Source organism: Alexandromys fortis, unplaced genomic scaffold (assembly GCF_014885135.2).
Source record: "Alexandromys fortis isolate MF-2015 unplaced genomic scaffold, M_Fortis_MF-2015_v1.1 scaffold_150, whole genome shotgun sequence".
Taxonomy (NCBI): Eukaryota; Metazoa; Chordata; class Mammalia; order Rodentia; family Cricetidae; genus Alexandromys; species Alexandromys fortis.
The window spans coordinates 1428379-1450832 of NW_026068027.1; the positions used below are offsets into that span (position 1 = coordinate 1428379).

Genomic DNA, 22454 nt, shown 5'->3' on the forward strand with positions numbered 1-22454 from the left:
GACTGGGAAGTTAAGGCAGCTGAGGCCTTTGAGAGTAAGAACAGGCCACAGTGAACTTGACCTACTCTCACCTTGGAATCATCCCTGTCACCGACCTGACCAGATTGCTCCAGAAACAACTTCAGGGATCTAACTCCCTTTCCATAGCCTAGTTTGATAAATGATTTTGAAACAGTTGAATTTACATAACCTCAGTAGACCAAGAAGATTTGTATTACTGATTTTCTTTTTTTGTTTTGTTTTGTTTTTCGAGGCAGGGTTTCCCTGTAGCTGTGGTGCCTGTCCTGGAACTAGCTCTTGTAGACCAGGCTGGCCTCGAACTCCCAGAGATCCGCCTGCCTCTGCCTCCCGAGTGCTGGGATTAAAGGCATGCGCCACCACCGCCCGGCTATTACTGATTTTCTTTTTTTTTTTTTTTTTTTTAGATTTATTTATTTATTTATTGTGAATACAATACTCTGCCTGCATGTGTACCTGCACCCCTGAAGAGGGCACCAGATCTCATTGTAGATGGTTGTGAGCCATCATGTGGTTGCTGGGAATTGAACTCAGGACCTCTGGAAGAAGAGTCAGTCCTCTTAACCACTGAGCCATCTCTCCAGCCCTATTACTGATTTTCTTAAAGATTTATTTTTATTGTATGTATGGGTTCATGTCTGTGCCCATGAATGCAAGGGCCAACAGAGGCCAGAAGACGATGTTGAATCCCCTGTAGCTTGAGTTACAGGCAGTTGAGAATTGTCAGGCAAGGTGACCCCTCTTTGCAGCCCCTCTATTTTTAATGAGGCAAGGTCACGTAACCCAGGCTGCCCTTGAACTTGTGGCTTTCCTACCTCTTAGTTTTTGTGTTAGTACCACAGAAGTGCGGTACTATGCCCCGTAGGGCCTGACGTTCTGGATAACCCTTGCATTTTGAGGAGGGGATGGGTGACAAGAGCCTAGAAGGACAAGAATACATGGCATCGGGCCACATCGCCTACCACTCCATAAGGCCAATTACATCGGCTTTCGCTCCAAGCTTTTATTAATGCGAAGACCTGCTTTTGCTCACAGCAACGAAGGAGCTGTGATTGGCTGTTCTTAGCCAATCAGCATTGGGTCATTTGCATAGCCCTCTACCAGACGGTGACAAACTCAAGAAACGACCGGTTTTAGTAGTCTTCTAGAATATTATTTAGCGAATTGGGTAATAAAAGTGTGCTTTGCTATCTATATACTTCTGGGGGTGGGAAGATGGCATGCTGATCTCACCCTCACCGAAAGTGGAGTTCGTGCCTTTCCCGAGCTCGCTGCTAACAATGCTCGTGAGTGTTACAGCTCTTTTAGAATTTGTCTAGCAGGTTTTCTGGCTCTTGCTGGAAAACCCCTCCCAATCTCATTGGTTAACAAGAGTAGCAACGAGTCCAGCTTGGCGGCTGGTGTGGGTTTTTTTCTCGCTGTGGTTCCCTATTTCTCTAGGACTTCCGTGCGTGTGTGTTAGTTAGGTCCACGCTCGGAGACTTCCGCCTCGCGCGCTATAGCTTCCTTTCCGCCTCCGCTGGCCCGCAGCCGTGGTCGAGGCGGCTGGCTTCTTCGGATCTCTTCGGTGTTCCCATAGTCAAGTAGCGACTGGGGTTCTATGGCGTCCGCCTCGGCCCAGCCCGCGGCCCTGAGCGCAGAGCAGGCCAAGGGTGAGCCTGGTCCGGGCGTGGGCCGCCTTTAGGGGGAGGGCCTTACTACCCATTCCTTCTCCAAGTGGGGCCTTTGCCCAGTAGGGCAAAGGGTTGGGAGGACGAGTTTATCGGGTTACCGATCTCCTCGGTCCACTAATTCCCTGCCTCTTCCCTCCTTTGGGCTCGCCCGCCCTGCTCCGCGGACCTCTCTGGGATGCTTCGGTCTTGCAGTGGTTTTGGCGGAGGTGATCCAAGCGTTCTCGGCCCCAGAGAACGCCGTGCGCATGGACGAGGCTAGAGACAATGCATGCAACGATATGGGCAAGATGCTGCAGTTCGTGCTGCCAGTAGCCACACAGATCCAGCAGGAGGTTATTAAAGCCTATGGCTTCAGTTGCGACGGGGAAGGTGGGTCCCACATGGAATGGCGGTGGGATGGATTGGGGGTGGGGCTCATGATCAGTGGCCCCCGAATCGATCTCTTTCTCGCCACAGGGCGGCAGTCACATCAAACATTGGTACTCAGAGCTCAGGGCCTACTTATCCTCAGCTTTTTTTCCCCTTTCACTCTCTAAATTTAAAAGTACTGACTCTTGAACCCAAGGCCTTATGTTGAGCAAGCTCTCCACCTCTGACCTGTATCTACTCAGCTTTGGACCAGGAACTCACCAAGGTGCCCGGGCTGGCCTTGAAGCAAAAGGCTCCTTTATCAGCCTTCTGAGTAGGTGATATTGACTAGGCTTGAGTCACCAGGCCTAAGTCTAACCTGAGCTCTTGTCTGCCTGACAACAGACTTCTGCAGTTTGGTGTTGGGGATTGAGATCTCTCTTCCAGGAACATATATATTCATTGATTGATTTGGCCCAGCTAGCCAGGGGCTGCTTGTAGACTGGGGTCTTGTTCTTATTTAGGCTGCTTGAGGACAAAACAGCTAACATGGCTCACCCGAGAGTGGAACGTTCTGTTTTAGGACTTTTTCTTTTCTTTCTTTCTTTTCATTTTATTTTTATTTTTTTTATTTTTCGAGACAGGGTTTCTCTGTGGTTTTGGAGCCTGTCCTGGAACTAGCTCTTGTAGACCAGGCTGGTCTCGAACTCACAGAGATCCGCCTGCCTCTGCCTATCGAGTGCTGGGATTAAAGGCGTGCACCACCACCGCCTGGCTCTTTTTTGGTTTTTTGAGACAGGGTTTCTCCGTGGCTTTGGAGCCTGTCCTGGAGCTCTTGTAGACCAGGCTGGCCTCGAACTCACAGAGATCTATCTGCCTCTGCTTCCCGAGTGCTGGGATTAAAGGTGTGCGCCATCACCTTTTTTTTTGAAACAGTTTCTCCTCGTAGTCCTGGCTGATCTGGAATTTGTTTTGTAGACCAAGTTGGCCTCGAACTCAGAGAGCCACCTGCCTCTGCCTGTCAAGTACTGGCACTAAAGGGGTGCACCGCCATGCCTGGGCACTTTAGGACTTTTTCACATTGTATCCAGTTGTGCCTAGTGGAAACTGGGGTGGGGGTTGATGGAAGCCATGCAGGACGGGTGTGATCTGTCCTGCTTTGCCGAGGGCCACCCACTTGTGTCTGTCTACTATAGGGCTTCCATTCCCTGCCTTGGCACACTGGCCTCCAGCAGGCGTCCTTCCTTGCTCCCTCTTGCAGGTGTCCTTAAGTTTGCCCGCCTAGTCAAATCTTACGAAGCGCAGGATCCTGAGATTGCCAGCCTGTCCGGCAAGTTAAAGGCCCTGTTCCTGCCACCCATGACACTGCCGCCCCATGGGCCAGCTTCCGGAAGCAGTGTGGCAGCCTCCTGAGATTTGTTCTTGCGCGTGTGCCACTGCCAGGGAAGACGACCTTGCTCTCCAGAAGATAATAAATGCCTGTGACTAAACCTTCGTGTCGGTCCTTTGTAGTCTTGGCAACCCCCACTTGTTGATTCCGACTGCCCCTGGCCTTTCCCCCGCTTCAGCTTCCTTCCTATACTCTTTGCCTGGGACCAACCCTGCTCTCAAGAGCCCCTTTCCTCCTGTCCTGCCAGGGGGTGGGGTGGCAGGCTAAATGGGCCTCTTGGCATCCTGGGAGGTTTGTTCACAAAGGCGGTACCTCCTCCGAACAGTGGGCTTCAAGGCTTTTCTTTGAGCCCCCTTCTTTCCCGGGCCAGAGAGGTACCGTGCTGGGGGCGGTCCCTTGGGTAGGGTTACTTCCTGGTCTTTGCCCCTACCCGCCCTCCTGCTGCTCTGTCAGCCTGAGCTCCAGGTGGAACAGCAGGTGGCTCCTCCCCTTCCAAGAGAAGTAGGCCCTGGCAGGCCTGAAGCCTGCTGGCCTGCCTCGGGCCTCTGGGGAATTTGACTGTGGTGGGCGGTCGCGGGCCAGCCCCGCCCCACCTGTCCTTCCCTCGGAGACCTGCCATCCGGGGGCTTGTCCTCAAAGTGCCACAGGTCTGACAGACTGGAAACCGGAGGAAGTGGGTGACAACCAGAATATTCTTCCTGAAGGTCTGGTCTGGATCCCTGGACAGCTGTGCCACTGGATTGGCCCCGCCCCCATCGCCCTTTTCCTGTGACTTCCCCCGCTCCTCCAGGGAGATGCTGTCCCGCGGGTAAGTCCCCTGTGCCACCTGTGTCCTACAGACTCCTGTTAGTCTGGGCGGAGTTTGCCACCATAAATAGTCTTGTCACCACCATCAGCCCCTGTCCTGGGTCAGCTTCCTGTCTTTGTCAACTCCTTCCCACAAGATTCAGGACCACCCCGCCTCCCAGGGTTCATTCATATTCCTCTGCCTCCCTTTTTCTTTCATCAGCCCCTCACCCCCAAATGTGTAACCTCTGCTTCTGCCCCGTCTAGGACCTGTCCCCACTGGGTAGCTCACTTCACCTCAGACATGACTGAGGCACATTTGAGAACGTTCTGCCACTCCTAGGCAAACTCCCCCTTCTGAGCCTTGGTTCTGTGTGTTCCTTCCCTGCTCCCCAAAGGGAGCAGACTTAAGTAGATAAATTGAGTATTCCCGGGGGTTGGGTACAGCTGAAGATGCTGCTGTATGGGGAGATATGGTCTCTGTTTAGAGAGCCGGCTGCCAGGCTGAGGTGATAGAATGGATACCTAAGCCATAGCTAGGATTATTTCAGATGATTGATGGGTTAACGCCCAGCAAAAGAAACACAGAAAGGTGCTGGCAGGTAATGCATGCTGGAGACATTACTGGCTGAAAGGGGGGGGGGTGCTTTCTGATCAGGTGACATTTGAGTTAAGACCCAGTAATGAGATAGAGACAGCCATGTTGTGACCAGCAGAAATAGCAAGTGTGAAGCCAGAATAGGAAGTGTTCACTCCAGAGGGAGCCATGGGCAGCTTAGACCTGGGTGGGATTTGGGTAGCCGGCGACTGTCATTGTTTGTACGGAGTCCCCACTGGTTTTTGCTTTTCCTGCTGCCAGGAGCTGCTCTGTTTGCACTCTTCCTCCCGTGTGTGAGGGCGGAACTGAGTCTTCCCAGCGGGCTTGGCACAGCATCTCCTGGTACAGAACCTTTGCTTGATTCCTCAGCCAAGAGCTCTGCTGCTGGGGTCCAGCCCCTTGAACACTTAGGCTCAGCTGCATTGATGGGATTACACTGAACAGCCCAAGTGGTGATGTCATGCACGCACCTCTGAGTCCTGGTCCATCTGCCTGTGGCAATTACCTGCTCTGTCATCTCCCAGCATGCTTTGCTGTGCCAGTTATCTGACTAGCCTGCGGTGGCAGTGCCGTGGCAGACAACTCTCTGGCCACAGACAGCTTTATTTTTTTCACCTTCCCACTCAACCCACCGCTCACTCAAAGCTTGTGACTCTGGGCAAGTTACTTAACGTGTCTTGAGTTTCTATTTTTGTTCCTAAAATTCACATAGTAGCAAGTAAACAGTACAGTATTGTCATGAAAATTAACCATAATGCAGTTGTCTCAGCGGGTGTAGCGGTGTACGTCAACACTGGGGAGGCTGAGGCAGGAGGATTTTTGAGTTTAGGCTAGCCTGAACCACACAGTCAGATCCTGTTTAAATAAATAAATAATAAAAAGAAAGAATAGGTTACTGTCAGCGGTAGAATACTTGCCAAACATAAAAACCTGAGTTTGATCTCTTTCGCAATAAGTAAATACAGGGTGGTGGTGGCGCCTGCCTGTAATCCCAGCACTCAGGAGGCAGAGGCAGGTGGACCTCTGTGAGTTCAAGGCCAGCCTGGTCTACTGAGTGAATTCCAGGACAGCCAGGACTGTTACAGGGAGAAATCTTATCTCAAAAGAAAGAAAGAAAGAAAGAAAGAAAGAAAGAAAGAAAGAAAGAAAGAAAGAAAGAAAGGAAGGAAGGAAAGAAAAAAAATGAACAAAATAGAGTAGAATAAAAATTATCACCACACAGAGAAACCCTGTCTCGAACCTCCCCCCCCCCCCAAAAAAATCACCTGCCAGTGTCCATTGAGGGATTGGTTCCAGGGAAACCAGAAGACATCGAGCTGTACAGATGTATTTGCATTTAACCTATAATGTACTAATGCATGTTTTCAATCCTCTCCAAGTATTTACCTGACAATGTAAATGCTATGCAAATCATTATACTGTATTATTGAGGAAATTTCGGCAAGGGGAAAAGGTCTGTGCAGCTGGCTGGCTCCACAGATGCGAAATTGGAAGACAGAAACCATTGTCAAATGTTAAGGCTGATGGCATCAAACTATACCACTTAGGCAAGAATGACCTCCCCAAGGCTGGCATATGCCGTCACACTTGGCCTTTTGTCCCAGGCTTCAGCCTCCTGAATACTGGGGTTTTAGGCGTGAGCCACCACACCTGGTTGCTTTATTAGCCTTTTAGGTCGGAATTTAGGAAATCTTGTTAAGCTTATTTATTAGGTGGGAAGATCAAGGCCCAGAGACGTCCGGTAACTATGTAAGATCGTTGTACCCAGGACCTGTCTCTTGCATCGCCTTGATCTTGTCTTCTTTCATACCCTGCTTCCCAGAGGAATTTCTTTCTCTTCTAGATACCAGGCGTTTAGGACTGTCAGCCTCCTTGTGCCTGTTGAAAACAAAGACAAAATCCCTACATCCTAGGTGGTCAAGGGCTCAAATGGGATGATTGTGTATGTTGTCCTAATGTTCTTCCGACTCCAGGGTCCTGTGCCTTGCTTCTTAGGGGATTGCCATTATTTTCCTGCAGGGGTGGTCCGTCTTATCGGAATGTCTCATTTTCTGGCTTGACACTCTTTAGATACACTTAAAGGGTCAGGAGTATTAGGTGCCTTCTAAGTTCCTTTAGACAAGTGAGCTTAACCCTGGAAGGAAGAATCCTAGGTCTGGTGTGGTCAGTGTGGTGTTAAGCAGGTACCTGGAACTTCCTGTGTCCCTGCGTGTTGCGGGTCTGCCCCCAGTGAGGTATGTATATGGATGGACACATGGTGGGGGGCCTGTGAGTTGTGCTTCTTTATGAGGTATGCTTGGATATGGCTGTGTGAATCCTTACTCATCTGCCCGCAGGGGCAGACCAGGAAGCATCCATGTAACCTTGACTGTGTAAGTGTATTCTCGAGTCTTCTCACTGGATACTTCCTTGGGTTCTGAAGGTTGGGATGGGAACAACCAGGGTGCTTGTGAATCCCCGTGCTGGAACCAGCTTTGCACGTGGTTTTCCTGACCCTTGGGGTGAGCTGGGTCCATGGGAGTTCTAGATACTTGATATCCCCAAGAATGATAAAAGACTTGTCATAGAGGGTATTTTTTGTTTGTTTGTTTGTTTTTTAAAACAGGGTCTTGCTATGTAGCCCTGGCTGGCCTGGAACTAACTCTCTATGAAGCTCAGGCTGGCTTCAAACTTGTACTTATCCTCTTGCCTCTGTCTTCCAAGTACTGGAATTCCAGGTGTGTGTCACTGTACCTAGCATGACTGTGAAACCCAGGGCTTCCTACATGCTAAGCCAGCGCTTCACCCAGAGCCACACTCTAGCCCTTGCTGGTTTTCATATTCTTTTATTTTTTTCTATTTTTGATACATACCATATATACTATAAATAAATATTAAGCGTACAGCTAACTCTCCACTTATTCATGACTTTGGGTTTGGTGCAGAGATGGAATCCAGCACCTTCTGCACGCTACCTTTGTACTACACCTCAAGCATCATACAGTTCTGAAAAAAGTGTAAGGGAACCAGATGTGCTGGTGATGCTTATACTCCCAGCTATTAGAGAGGCAGAGGCAGGGGGATTGCAAGTTCAAGACTACAGAGTGAGTTCCAGATTAGCCTGGGAAACTTAGTGATTGATACCCTGTCTCAAAATAAAAAAATAAAAAGAGAGCTGGGGTGTAGCTCAGTATGGGGCATTTGGCTGGCACGTTTGAGGTCCTAGGTTCAATCCCTAGGACTGCAGAAATATAAGAGGAATCAAATCAATAAGAAAAAGAAATAGGGTGGAGGATTTGCCTCAGTGATGCTTGCCGCCTGCAGAGTGAAGGGACTGGGTTTGTTCTATCTGTCTGTCTGTTTGTCTACCTACCTACCCTACCTACCTACCTACCTACCTACCTACCTACCTACCTACCTATCCATCTATCTGAAACAGGGTCTCACTATATAGCACTGACTGTCCTGGAAATCATTATGTAGACCAGGCTGGCTTCAAGCAGAGATCTGCCTACCTCTGCCTCCCAAGTGGTATGTGCCACTATGCATGGCTAGGGCTTAGGTTCTAATTCCATCATGGCAAAAATACCAAAACTAACCAATCAAAACACCACAAACAAATACGCCCCAAAGGCTATAAAGGACTCTGTCTCAGCTCTGCTTTCTAGCAGTTGTGTTCCTCCTGAAGGGAGACACCAATAGGAGCTTTTGTTTTGTTTTATTTTGTTTTGTTTTTTTAGTTTTTCTCTGTGTAGCTTTGGAGCTTGTCCTGAAACTTGCTAGGTAGCCCAGGCTGGCCTTGAACTCACAGAGATCCTCCTGCCTTTGCCTAAGTGCTGGTACTAAAGATGTGCACCACCACTGCCCAGCCACCAACAGAAACTTCTTGGATCTTCTGCTTAGCAACTTGTTTTTCTTCTGACCCTGACTTGGTAGTGTTTGCATTTTGTTTTTATTTGTTTGTTTTTGTGTTTACACTGGGGATTACACACACAGGGCATCTTTGGTCTGAGAGCTCCTAAAGGTTACTCTCTCTGTGAGCATCTGCCACATTGGGACCTTGGCCAACACCCTAGCCTCCAGGACACACACACGTGCACACACATGCATGTGCACGTGTGTGCCCTAGCAGAGTCAGGGTATAGGAAAGAGGCCTATAAACGGCCCCTACCAGTAGAAAAGGCCCACAGTTGACAGTGCCGAGTGAGGTCATTTCTGTGGGGCGCTCTGCTGTGACAGTGTCTCTTTTGGACAAGGGGTCTGTTAACTACTGTTCTTTGGGTCCTGAGGGTTGGCAGGCAGTATTTAAAAATCATTGGCTTTGAAACTAAACTACTTAAGTCTGAAGCCTGCAATTTACTAAGTGAAAAGCCTGGAGCAATTCCTCAAACTTCTTAGCCTCAGTTTCCTTGTCTGTAAAGTGGGTATAAAGGATGGTGCCTGTGTGATGAGGTGTGGTGAGGTGTAACTCACGGGAGGAATGTAAATAGCATTGTAGCAACGAGTCTGGCATGTGGCAACACTCCACTAAATGACAGTGTCACTGCACACCGTCGTTATTAGATTGTGCCAAAGAATGCTGCGGAGAAGCGGGGACAAAACCGTGAGCCGATGGCCACGAGGATTCGCCTGTGTGAATCTTGGCCTGGAGGGGCCCGAGGGGCACACACGTGTGTCCTTGTCTCTGGAGTCCCGACTCTTCAGTGTCATATACTCCTGTGCCTTTGATGGCAGACTGTGGCAAGTGGGCCCTCCCCCACCCTGCCACCCTTCTGCTTCTCTTCCCTTGCTCTGAAAAGAGAAGTACAAGTGAGTTCCCCCAAGGGGTCGGCCGCGCCCCTTCCTGTCTCCGCCCAACTGGCTGTCCCAGGCCAGTGGAGTAGTAGCCCGGTAGCAGGACAGCAGGTTGGGGTTGTCGGAGCTTGGGCTCGGAGAGCCTTGCTTGAGGCTCAGGCCCAGAGTTTTCCCACCTGCCCAGGCAGGCTGTTCCCTTCACGTTCTCTGCAGCTATTTCAACAAGAGCCCCAGGATGGTGAGGTAAGACCTGGGACCCATGGGAGGCAGGCCGGAAGGATGGTCTGCCCCTCAAGGGACGTTACCTCACCACCTGGTGCACCTTCAGGTGGTTTCATCGGGACCTCAGTGGACCTGATGCAGAGACCCTGCTCAAGGGCCGTGGAGTCCCTGGGAGCTTCCTGGCTCGGCCCAGTCGCAAGAACCAGGGTGACTTCTCCCTCTCAGTCAGGTGGGTGGCCCTCCCTGCGATTTGGCAGCTCAATGTGTGCACATTCTTCGGTTCCCTGGGTTGCATTGCTTCCTCATGTTGTATTGCTCCCCCTGTGTCCCTGCCTGTAGCCCCAGTTTGTCCCCAGAACTGTCCGTGTCCACCCCATTCCCGTGTGCCTTTGCATTCCGGCCCCTCAGCCTGTCTGTCCCCCATCCCCTCCCACTTCTGCTCCTGTACCTGGGGCCTCACTTCCTGGTACCCTGCAGGGTGGATGACCAGGTGACCCATATTCGGATCCAGAACTCGGGGGACTTCTATGACCTGTACGGAGGGGAAAAGTTTGCGACGTTGACAGAGCTGGTGGAGTATTACACACAGCAGCAAGGCATCCTCCAGGACCGGGACGGCACCATCATCCACCTCAAGTACCCACTGAACTGCTCCGACCCCACCAGCGAGAGGTGAGGGGCATTGCAGGCTGGCCCAGGCCCTTGAGAGAAGTGTAAAGGAGGTGGGCACCCAGCCCAGGTGGCCTGCTCACCCACAGACTGTGCCTCATCCCCACTCTCCCACCCGCGTTCCAGCTCAGTGCTCTGAGACTCTTTCCTACAACTCACCCATCCCCGGTCCCCCGTGGCAGCAAGAGAAGGGCTCCCCTTGCTTTGCTGCAGGGTTCATGCTGCCTAGCAACCTAGTCCTGGGAGCGACAGTGAGGCTACTTCTTGTGGCTGGTGTTTCCCATCAGGTTGGCCCTATTGCTAGAAAGCTCTTACTTCTATGGAACTCTGTTGCCTTTCCCCAGCTCTCCACAGTCTGAGCCTCTGAGGTCCCCATGTTAGTAAGGCCTTAGAGATCACTTTATTGGGGTGCTCAGGGCTTTATCTCAGCAACACAGCGAGGATGGGTTGCAGAGTTTGGATGAAGCAAGGTCATTGACGTGGTCACAGGTCTAGAGGGGTAGAGGGTCCAGGCTCGCCTGGCTCCAGGGAACACTCCGGACATCCCCACTAGTGCTGCAAAGACATGGCCCCCGTAACCAGGCTACTCTCATGCGGTCTCCCCAGAGTGTGTACCAAGAGAAGGCACACAGATAGATGCCCTCATTACACCATGGCTCACCTTAGTCAGGCAGCATAGTGACAAACAGCTCCCATTAAAGTAAAGGGCAGTGGAATAACACTAGGGGCTTCTCCTGGACTTCTGGGGCCATGCCAACTTGTTTTTGTTCTGTGTGTTTGTGTATTTACTGTTGAAATGATTCTGAACCTTGACCCCCCCCCCTTCCCCTGCTGGGGCCTGAACCCAGGACCTTGTGCATGCTGAGTGCGTGCTTTGCCACTGAGCTACTTCCCAGCGGTTTTTAGTCTTTTTTGAGATTCGTGCCTACACATTAGCTCAATGTTTTTGTTGAAGTCACTGATGAAAACTTAGAGTCAGCGGATCAGAGAGTTTGCCTAGTGTGCATTAAGCCCTGGGCTTGATTCCGTGCATTGCATAAGCCCAGTGCTGTGGCAGTCCCAGGCGGAGGCAGGAAGACCAGGAGCTCAAGTTCATCGAAGCTGGTCTACACTTCCTTGAAGACTTTCCCATGTGGTGGCAGACAGAAAGGGAGGCACGCCTCATGCTGTCTGTTCTTCTCCCTCTGACCTGCAACTCTCAGGGTGGGTTGGCCTCTCAGATTCGCTTTTACCTCCTTGTCTTCCCTTGTTGCTGTCCCAAGCCAGGAGCTGCTCTCCTCAAGGAGGCCGACTATGGAGGTATAGCAGAATCGTAGCTGGTATGTTCACTAGGATAGGGAGGAAGTGGGAGCTGAAAGGGTGTCAGGGGAGCAGGATGGGACAGAGTGGAGAAAGATGGGGTGCGGGGAAGCATGCTGCACCACTAGGGGGGTAGCAGATGACTCCAAGAGACACTTTGGATGGGCAACTAGAAAGCTGAGTTTCATTCCTAACCTTGAGGTAAGTGGCAGCCAGGGGCCAATACTCCTTGTGTCCTTGCCCCGCCTCTTCAGGGAAATTTGCATTTGTCCCCTCAATGGTGAACTCTCTGCCTGTGGTCAGTTCACATTTGCATGGAGACTTCCTCATCCTGTCCCTGAGGGAAGGAGCTGAACCCCCTCACTTTGCTTGGGGGCCCTGACTTGTCCCTGAGGTAGTCGTGGGTAGGGGTAGAAGCCTCTGACAGGCCCTAGGCTATGGTATCCCCTGGCAGAGTTGAGAAGGATCAGGAGGACTAAGCCCTGCTCTCCTTCCCCCTCCATCTCTGCGGTTGGAAAATGCTGCCCCCCCCTCTGTCCCTGAGCTGAGGAAACCCTCACAACCTCACTTCTCACTCTCTCCCCAGAAGGAGTTTTGTGTTTTTTCCATCACGTGGTTTCCTGTGAGGCTAGGCATTGTGGGGCTACAGTTTCCTCCTGGGAAGGGGCGCTTCACGGCAAGGCCCTTAGTTCTGCTTTCTGCCCTTCAGCCCCTTCAGTCACACCATCCTGGGCTCCCTGGAACCCTGAAACCACTCTCCTCAATGGAGTGTTGGGGCCCCCACATCCCCGAGGAATTTTCCATCGGTCCTTCCTGACATCAGTCTCTTCTGACACCCACTGCCATCTGTGGTTTGGGCCCTTCTACATTTTACTGTCCCTCCTTTAACCCAGTCCAAGTCTGTGTTTCATGGGGACCCCTCTTTTTGTTTCTCCAAATATTCTAGGTATTGCTTGCCCGTTTGTTGTAAACAGAAGAGGCTCTAGGTTTTTGTTAGGACCCCCCTCCTTCATTCCTCCCTCCCTCCCTCCCTCCCTTCCTCCCTCCCTCCTCCTTCCCTCCTTTCTCCCTTTATTTTGGTGCTGGGGAATGAACCCAGGGTCTTACGTGTCCCACTGAGCTATAACCTCAGTCTCCATGGTTTGAACTCTGTGGAACCTTTTCTTTTATTAGTTGGGGACCTAGGCCCAGTGTGCAAGTGCTTAGCCTCTGTTTTCTGGGAAAATGGCAACCTCTCAGCTTTTGTTTTGTTTCTTTGTTTTAAATGATTGTTTGTTACATTTGTAAGTGTAGAGGTCAGAGGACAACCTGTCTGTCGAAGTTGGTTATCTCCTTCTACCACGTGGGTCCTGGGGATCGAACTTGGGCTGTGGGGCCTGATAGCAAACATTTTTACCCTCGGCCGTCTCACACGGAGCCCTTTTCTCCCTTTCTTCCTTTCAACCCACTCTGTAGGCCAGGCTGGCCTCGAACTCACAGAGATCCGCCTGCCTCTGCTGCCAAGTGCTGGGATTAAAGGAGTGCGCCACCACTGCTAGCCTCTGCTCTTTTTTCTTTTTTGAGGCAGAATCTTACTCTGTAGCTCAGGCTGGTTTGAAACTCACCATGTAGACCAGGCTACCCTCAAACTTACAGTTATCCCCTTGTCTCTGTTAGCTCAGGGCTGGAATTACAGGTGTGTGTCACTATGTCTGGCTGTTTGTTTTGTTTTGAGACAGGGTCTTATTCTGTAGCTCAGGCTGGCCTGGCACTTACCATGTAGAGCAGGCTGGCCTCACTGAGGTAGTCCAGCCTACTGAATGCTGGGATTATAAATGTGAGCTACGGTTACCCTATCTTGAGAGAAAAACCAAACAAAATAAAAGTGAGTCATCATAACCCAGCTATTTATTTATAGAAGCAGGTGGGTCTTTTTGTTAGTTTGATTTTGATACAGGGTTTCTCTGTGCAGCCCTGGCTGTCCTGGAATGCACTCTGTAGACCAGGCTGGCCTCGGAGACCCACCTGCTTCTGCCTGAGTGCTGGGTTTAAAGGTGTGCGCCACTACGAGGACCATGCTGGCCTCCAGTTCATTCTGTTCTCACATCTTCTGAGGAGCGGGGATTCTAGCTCCAAGCCTGGCTCCTTCCTCTCAGCATTTTTGTGAGATAGCGGTGGATTTGAAAGCTTATAGCTCAGATCTGGCAGGTGTCAGTGCCCACTCGGGCCTGGTCACCAATCTTTTCAATGTACCTAGGTGGTACCATGGCCACATGTCTGGAGGGCAGGCAGAGACACTGCTGCAGGCCAAGGGCGAGCCCTGGACGTTTCTTGTGCGTGAGAGTCTCAGCCAGCCTGGTGATTTCGTGCTGTCCGTGCTCAACGACCAGCCCAAAGCTGGCCCTGGCTCCCCGCTCAAGGTCACTCACATCAAGGTTATGTGTGAGGTAAGTCAGCTGGGCTGTGGGGACGGCCTCATGCCAGAACTTCATCCAGAGCTGTTGGGAGGGTCTTCTGGGGTTGGATTTAAGACTGGGGGTGCCAGGACGGGGTCTCAGTCCTGAGGGGTAGCCCTACTTGGTGTCCTTCAGGGAGGACGCTATACTGTGGGTGGCTCAGAGACCTTTGACAGCCTCACAGACCTGGTGGAGCATTTCAGGAAGACGGGCATTGAGGAGGCCTCAGGTGCCTTTGTCTACCTGCGGCAGGTGAGGAGCCAACCTGCTGCCTCTTCCCTTCCCCTGAGCTGTTGGAGATGTGGGCTTCTGAGGTCTCTCAGTCTCTGATTCCTGCTTTCCCTCTCCCCAGCCTTACTACGCCACTCGGGTAAACGCGGCCGACATCGAGAACCGGGTCTTGGAACTGAACAAAAAGCAGGAGTCCGAGGACACAGCCAAGGCTGGCTTCTGGGAGGAGTTTGAGGTGGGTACTGGGGACAGTGGAGCTGGGATAGATGAGGCCACCTTGCCTTCTTTATGTCCCTGTGACGTGGCTCTGACCTCTCCACCCGCGCATGTGCCTGGGGCGGGGGCTTAGTTCTCTCACCTTTCAGAGTCTGCAAAAGCAGGAGGTAAAAAACTTGCACCAGCGCCTGGAAGGGCAGCGGCCTGAGAACAAGAGCAAGAACCGCTACAAGAACATTCTTCCCTGTGAGCTCCGCCCCTCCGCCCCTCACCGCTCCCCCCCCCCCAGACTCCACCTCCCCACTGCCCAGCAGAGCTCTCCTCCCCCAGGAAGCCTCTTTGCTTTCCTTGAGCCTCCCATAGCTACCAGGCACCCTCCTGCTCCCGAAGCCTCTGCCCCCACCCCAGACACATTTGTCTCTGCCTGCTGCCCTGTCCTCTATGAGTTCATGGTTTTGGAGACAAGACCATCTGTTAGCTTGGGAAGGGTCTGCCACAGGGTATGGCCGGCCCAAGCAGTTTCTTTTCTACCCATGCCAGTTGACCACAGCCGAGTGATCCTGCAGGGACGAGACAGTAAAATCCCTGGGTCCGACTACATCAATGCCAACTATGTCAAGGTAAGTTGGGCGAGCCATGTGGGAACAGACTCTGGTCTCTTAGAGCTCCCTGTGTCTTGGGGTCCATGGGTACAGTGCCTCTGGGAAAAGCTGGAGCTGGTATCTTGGGTAGGGTTGATGGTGCTATGAGCACATGTATGCCCACTTACAGTCCTGGGATGGGTCTCTCTGTGTTTGCATCCAGAACCAACTGCTAGGTCCAGATGAGAACGCTAAGACCTACATTGCCAGCCAGGGCTGTCTGGAGGCCACAGTCAATGACTTCTGGCAGATGACCTGGCAGGAGAACACCCGAATCATCGTCATGACCACCCGTGAGGTGGAGAAAGGCCGGGTAGGGCAAAGCACCACCCTCTTGTCCCTCACATTTTCTTCCTCAGTCCTTGTTCACCACCATACACAAGGAAGATCAGGGGCTGGTGAGAAGGCTCAGAGGCTTAAATGTGTTTGCCACCAGGCCTAACCCCATGAGTTCAATCCCTGGGACCCACATGGTAGAAGGAGAGAACTGACTTCTGCAAGTTATCTTCTGACTGCCGCATGCATGCTATAGCACATGTGTGTTCATACATGTACGCTCACAGGGAGATCTAGTTTTATGGGTGTACATACATATACATACCTCAGTGGCAAAGGCCCAGTGCCTGTTGGGAAGCTGAGACCTGAGATAGTCTCCTCTATACACTGTGACTCCTGGACACCCAGCCCTCCTCAGCTCCAGATGCCCTGTGTGATGATATAGCCTAGTGGCAGAGCGCATGCCCAGTCCTGGAACCCTGGGTTCGATCCTCAGCACCACAGAACAGGGCAAGCATTCTTCATGCATCCGTTTCTTCCCCCCGTCCTCTCTGCCCCAAGCCTCTTGCCATCAGCGGCTCCCCCTTGCTCCCCCCTTGCGCACTGGGAAGTTTTCCTCTCAGAAGCACATGGCATCCAGCTGCTCGCTCTGAAAACCCTTCTGTGGCTCCCAGTTGCTTCTGGGATGGAAAGCTGTCCCTGCAAGCCTGGTGGCTTCCCTCAGGTCCTCATGGCTCCCTGTAATGCACATCACCTCTTGTGAAGGCACTAGCTCAGTTTATGCCAGGAAATGGCTCCCTGAACCGCCATGCCTCACAGACTCCGGTTTGGGGTGCTCCATTCCTACTTACTCTGTGAGGCTATCCTGCATTGCCCTCTTAGCCCTGTGGGAGAATTGGCTCCTTCCCTAGCCCTGCTCCTGAGACATGCTCTGTATACCTGTGTCTCCTGTCTGTGTATCATCCTGTGTCCTAGGATACGGACCGTGTCTGGCTTGGTCTTCCAGGGTTTGTAGCTCTAGGGATGAAACTTCTGGCTTTGTATGTGCGAAGCACACATACTCTCACTAAACTGCATCCACTGTCTGCATTTTTCTTGAGTTTGAACCACAGCTCAGTTGCTACAGCTTCAGTGGTCACTGAATGGATTGTAAGATTAGATGGTTGATAGTTCCTATCTTGTAGTGGTTAGCCTGAAGCCAGGCCCCAGGTCTGATTCTGAGCAGGCTCATCCCTCTTTTAACAGATGTCCAGGGCAGGGATGGGGAGAAGGCTCAGCCATCGAGCCATGAAAGCGTGAGGACTCGAGTTGGGGTCCTCAGAAGCTCTTGTACATTCCGGGTGGGCAGAGAAGCTTACTTACAGTTCCAGCTTTGGCAGGAGGATGCAGGGGATCCCCAGGGCAAGTTGGCTAGCAAGGCTTGCCATATTGGTGAGCTCTGGGTTTGATTGAGACACCCTGCCTCAATGAATGAGGTGGAAGAGTGATGGACGATGATTTCCAGCCTCATTCTTATGCCTGCCTCTACATGTACCCCCCATGTATGTACCTATACACGTGTGCAAAAAAAATTCACTATGCCTGGGGCCTAGAAAGCCCCAGAGCTTTGCCTCTGTGCCTTACCCCTCCCCCTCTCTTTCAGAACAAATGTGTTCCATACTGGCCAGAGGTGGGCACTCAGCGAGTCTACGGGCTCTACTCTGTGACCAACTGTGCGGAGCACGATACAGCAGAATACAAACTTCGCACTTTACAAATCTCCCCGCTGGACAATGTGAGTGTCCCCAGCCCCTGCACATTCCAGGGGCCTCACCTTCTGTTTGTTCTGTAGTTGGGGTGGGTGGGTGGGACTAGAAAATCGTGTGGATGCAGCAGGCACTGACTCTGTGTCCTTGGCCTAGGGGGACCTGGTTCGGGAGATATGGCACTACCAGTACCTGAGCTGGCCTGACCATGGGGTTCCCAGTGAGCCCGGGGGTGTCCTCAGCTTCCTGGACCAGATCAACCAGCGACAGGAACGTTTGCCTCATGCAGGGCCCATCATTGTACATTGCAGGTGAGAGGTATAACGTGAAGGTAGTGTTTACAAAGCAGCAGCGGGGGCTACAGAGATGGCTCGGAGGACCTTGTTTGACTCCTAGCACCTACATAGTGATGTATAACCTTCTCTAACTTCAGTCCCAGGGGATTCAACACCCTTTTCTAACCTACAAGGGCACTGCATGCACATGGTATACAGACATACATGCAGGCGGAACACCTGCACACGTAAAACTGAAACAGCAGCTGGCAGGTGAGCAGTGCTGCCAGCAACATGGCTAGGGACTTACTGTACGCCTTCCCGGACCCCAGCTTCCTCTGGGCCCTCACTACTCCAGGCCTGTGGTGGACCTGCTTGTGGGTCCTTGGGTTTCACCTCTCGCTGCTCATTGCTGGGCATGGTGGCGTATGCCTATAGTCTAGCATTTGGGCACTGAGACAGGGGGATCATGAGTTCCAGGCCATGTAACTAAGACCTTTTTTTCCTTCCTTTCTTTCTTCCTTCCTTCCTTCCTTCCTTCCTTCCTTCCTTCCTTCCTTCCTTCCTTCCTTCCTTCCTTGACAGGACTTCTCTGTGTAACAGCCCTGGCTGTCCTGTAACTCACTTTGTAGGCCAGGCTGGCTTTGAACTCACAGGAATCTGCCTGTCTCTACTTCTGGAGTTAGGATTAAGGGCATGCACCACTACACTGGGCATAAGATCTTTCTTTTAAAAAAAAAGTTCACTGTGTATGTGTGTATGTCTATGTATATGTGTGTGCACCATTGATGGCTTCTTTTTTTTTTTTTTTTTTGGTTTTTCGAGACAGAGTTTCTCTGTAGCGTTGGAGCCTGTCCTGGAACTAGCTCTTGTAGACCAGGCTGGCCTTGAACTTGCAGAGATCTACCTGTCTCTGCCTCCCACCTGTGCTGGGATTAAAGGCATGCACCACCACAGCCCAGCCATTGATGGCTTCTTTTGTATGACCTGAGGAAACAGGAACCAGTTTTGTCCCCCCTTCTCTGTCCCTGTAACCCAGGCCTGTGGAAGCTTCTAAACTTCCTCCTTCCCTCACTAACAGCTGTCTTGCAACTGGGCTGGGAGTACCCCCCATGCTGTCTTGGGGTCAAGCTCTGCACGCTACTATCTTGGGGACAGCTCATCCCCAAGAACTACCTCTCTGCCACCCCTCCCCCATTCACGTACTTCTTGAAATCCCCATAGCCTTTATTTAGAAATTACAGGAAGGAAGTGGTATGGGGGGGTTATTTTTGACAATCTAGGTTTGAAATTAGACAGCTCGACTTATGGTAGCAGCCTCACGGACTGGGCTGTGGGCAGGTCTGGGGTCTGCATCATCTGTCTGCTCCGAGTGGGTGGAGGGGGGTACGGGTAGGGGTGGAGGGCGGGGGGGGGGGGGGGGGGGGGGGGGGGGGGGGGGGGGGGGGGGGGGGGGGGGGGGGGGGGGGGGGGGAAGGGAAGCATACTACTGCACTTTCTCCACACCTGAGTCTTGGGCCAGCCCTTACCTTTCTGCCATGTTGAAGAAAAGAGAAATGAAGTTCCACAGAGAGAAAGTTCCACCTCTCTGTCTGTCTGTCTCTGTATGTGCTGGAGGTGGGACCCTAGGGCTTTAAGCATATTAAAAACATGCTTTACCACCAAGGCACACCCTAAGCAAAATGTAACTCTATGTGTGTGTGTGGTGTGGGCATGCATGTGGGCATGTCCATGGAGGTCTGAGGCCCTAGTGTTTTTATGGCTCTCTACCATGCACACACACATACACCCACTCATGCGTGTGTGCGCACACACACATATACATGTGTCTGTGTATGTGTGTCTCACACTATGTGGCTCAGTGGCCTGGAATTTGCTAGGTAGACCAGGCTGGCCTCAGATTCACAGAGGTCCACTTCTTTTTGCCTCCTGAGTATTGGGATTAATACTACAGGCTCTCCCTCTTATTTTTGTGAGAAAGGGTCTCTCCGTGAACCTGGAGTGCATCACTTCAGTTAGGTTGGCTGGCCAATGAGCTAACCTAACCTCCTGGCCGCTGTGCCTGCCCTTTTGTGCTTTTGTGTGCACTGGGGATCTGATATCAGGTTCTTTGTGTTTTTGTTTGAGACAGGGTTTCTCTAGTTTTTAGAGCCTGTCCTGGAACTAGCTCTGGTAAACCAGGTTAGCCTCAAACTCACAGAGATCCACCTGCCTCTGCCTCCTGAGTGCTGAGATTAAAGGTGTGCGCCACCACCGCCTGGCCTGATGTTGGGTTCTTATACTTGCTTGTGTGACAGTCATAATAGTCACTGAGCCATCACACCCATCCCAAATGTAACTTTGTGTGTGTGTTTCTGTATAGACCAGGCTGGCCTCTTGAGTACAGGGATTAAAATCATGTGCCACCATGCCTAGCTCCAAGTGTGACTCTCTTATTTATTTTTTGACTTTTTGAGACAGGGTTTCACTGTGTTGTGCAGCCCTGGCTGTCCTGGATCTCACTCTGTAGACCAGGTTAGCTTCAAACTGAGAGAGATCCAATTGTCTCTGCCTCCCGAGTGCTGGGATTAAAGGCATGCCCCACCACTGCCTGGCTCCAAATATAACTCTTTCATTTCTTTTCCTTTTGGCTTTTTGAGATAGGGTTTCTCTGTATAGCCTTGACTGTTCTAGAACTAGCTCTGTAGACCAGGTTGGCCTTGAACTCATAGAGATCTGCCTATTTCTGCTTCCCAAGTGCTGGGATTAAAGGTGTGCACTACTACCCGCCCACTCCAAATGTAACTCTTGAAGGCTGGAATGGGGGGAGCCCAGGTACCTGAGGAGCAGGTAGGACAATGGCAGGGTGTGACATTCTGTTTCTCCAAGGAATGAGAATAGCCATCATTTGGGAGGAGTGAGGAGTGGGAGCAGGATGTGGGGAACAAATGCTGGGAAGGAGGGAAAGGGTATCTGTACCCCCAAATAGGCACCTGCTTGTCCATCCTGTGACTGGGGCAGAAGGATGGGTGCAGAGGTGCACTTTGCTGGCCTAATGACCTGGACACATTACTAACCCTTGTGGCTGGTGCTGTAGGTTCTTCATGACTTCCCATTTCCTAGTAAGGGCTGGGCCTTTGATGGTGGTCCTTTCTCTCTGCAGTGCCGGCATCGGCCGAACAGGCACGATCATCGTCATTGACATGCTCATGGAGAGCATCTCCACCAAGGGTGAGGACCCCTGGGCCGTGCGGGTAGGTGTGGGAGAGACAAGCCGTCCCTTGGCCTTGCCCACCCTGACGTTCCATGGCCACCCTTGTCCAGGACTAGATTGTGACATTGACATTCAGAAGACCATCCAGATGGTACGGGCACAGCGCTCTGGCATGGTGCAGACGGAGGCGCAGTACAAGTTCATTTACGTGGCCATTGCCCAGTACATTGAGACAACCAAGAAGAAGCTGGAGATCATACAAGTGTGTCCAGAGTGGGGCTGATGGGTGGGAGGGGAGAGTGGGCATCACCCAGTTCTGCTGGTACCACCATCCTCCCACCACACCTTTGCCCACAGTCCCGGAAGGGTCAGGAGTCGGAGTATGGGAATATCACCTACCCTCCCGCTATGAGGAGTGCCCATGCCAAGGCCTCCCGTACCTCCTCCAAGTGAGTGATCCTGCTTGTCCTCCCAGCATCTCCCCCTTCTCCTGCCCAGTCTTGACTGTCCTTTCTGGAGTGGACTAGTGTGGAGGCTGGGGAGACCCTGGTTCAAGGTCAACCTTCTCCCTACTACCTCTGTTCTTCAGTTTTTTCTGAAGCGCCCACTGTGACTATGGGTGGGCCTGTGCTGAGGACCAGCTGTGGACTCCTGTGAGTGCAGTCTTTGCCCCCGGGAGCTTTGGGTCTAGTGTATGGACAGTGAGCGGGCTCTCTGGCTTTCCTGGCTTCACTAAGTGACAGTGAGTTCTGGAGGGGCCGCTAGTAGGGGATCTGCGGAGTGTCCAGATGCCTTCTCTCCCTCCCCCATGCCCAGACACAAGGAGGAGGTGTATGAAAACGTGCATAGCAAGAACAAGAAGGAAGAGAAAGTGAAGAAGCAGCGGTCAGCAGACAAGGAGAAGAGCAAAGGTTCCCTCAAGAGGAAGTGAACTGGGCACTCATCTGCAGGTGGCCATGGTGAGGCCCCTTCTCCCCCTGTCCCCGTTTCCCCCGCTCCAGTTCTGACATGCGAGGGGTGGTGGTCACAATCTCACTCTCCTCTGCCAGGGTGTACCCAGGCCCCAGATACCCTCTGACCCACTTCCTCTCTTTTATCTGCAGCATCAGCCTTAATCCCTGCAGAGGCCTCCACTGGACAGATCAAGACCTGTGGCCCACACCAGACCCTGGGACCACCCCCATCATTTTGTAATTTAAATGGCTATGATCCTCTGAACCTGTATATAACCCAGCAAGCCCCCAGGCGAAGCCAGATTTCTATTCTTGTAAATAAAGCCCCTGGACCTCTGTGTGTTGCCTCCAACCTTGTGTGCCCCGTGTATCTGGAGGCTCTGGGCAGGCTGGGACTGGGTTGCCATGTGTGACTGTGTAAAAGTTCAATCTTCTGGGTTAGATAGACCCAGTTCTGGACGTTGCTTCACACAGCTAGATGCCTGCGGCCCTCCTAGGGCTTAGATTGTTCTGTGTTCTCCCTCTCTCATGCTGGGGATGGCACCTAGGTCTCCTGTGTGCTTAGCAAGGGCTCCAGCCTTCTTACAGCAGAGGGTGATCTGTGATCTGGATTTATCTGCCCTCCTCGGCTTGGTAGTGAAGATATTGCCATAGCGAGTGCCAATAACAGTGGCCACTACTACATTACACACTGGCAACAGGCCTGGGCCCTA

The 22454-nt window shown here is 52.0% G+C and overlaps 2 protein-coding genes and 1 non-coding gene across 5 annotated transcripts; all 3 read left to right on the forward strand.

Moving 5' to 3' along the window:
• The first annotated feature begins 1147 nt into the window (after positions 1-1147).
• On the forward strand, positions 1148-3529 carry CUNH12orf57 (chromosome unknown C12orf57 homolog). 2 transcript variants are annotated; one of them, XM_050164188.1, is made up of 3 exons: positions 1148-1304; positions 1884-2060; positions 3301-3529. In XM_050164188.1, exons 2-3 carry the CDS (start codon positions 1937-1939, stop codon positions 3450-3452), a joined length of 276 nt encoding a protein of 91 aa, XP_050020145.1. In that variant the 5' UTR covers positions 1148-1304; positions 1884-1936; the 3' UTR covers positions 3453-3529. The 2 variants fall into 2 exon arrangements, with proteins under 2 accessions (XP_050020145.1, XP_050020144.1); XM_050164187.1 differs by lacking the exon at positions 1148-1304 and adding an exon at positions 1324-1670.
• On the forward strand, positions 1307-1368 carry LOC126514936 (U7 small nuclear RNA). The gene has a single exon (XR_007595713.1). It is a non-coding gene; the product is annotated as a U7 small nuclear RNA (small nuclear RNA).
• Positions 3530-3671: 142 nt separating the features above from the next.
• Positions 3672-22079, forward strand: Ptpn6 (protein tyrosine phosphatase non-receptor type 6). Of its 2 annotated transcripts, none has more exons than XM_050164181.1 (16): positions 3672-4237; positions 9915-10037; positions 10286-10480; positions 14013-14202; positions 14347-14463; positions 14564-14677; positions 14808-14904; positions 15199-15278; positions 15463-15612; positions 17218-17349; positions 17477-17631; positions 20738-20805; positions 20899-21050; positions 21146-21237; positions 21605-21747; positions 21892-22079. In XM_050164181.1, exons 1-15 carry the CDS (start codon positions 4224-4226, stop codon positions 21717-21719), a joined length of 1794 nt encoding a protein of 597 aa, XP_050020138.1. In that variant the 5' UTR covers positions 3672-4223; the 3' UTR covers positions 21720-21747; positions 21892-22079. The 2 variants fall into 2 exon arrangements, with proteins under 2 accessions (XP_050020138.1, XP_050020139.1); XM_050164182.1 differs by lacking the exon at positions 3672-4237 and adding an exon at positions 6110-9829.
• The last annotated feature ends 375 nt before the right edge of the window (positions 22080-22454 follow it).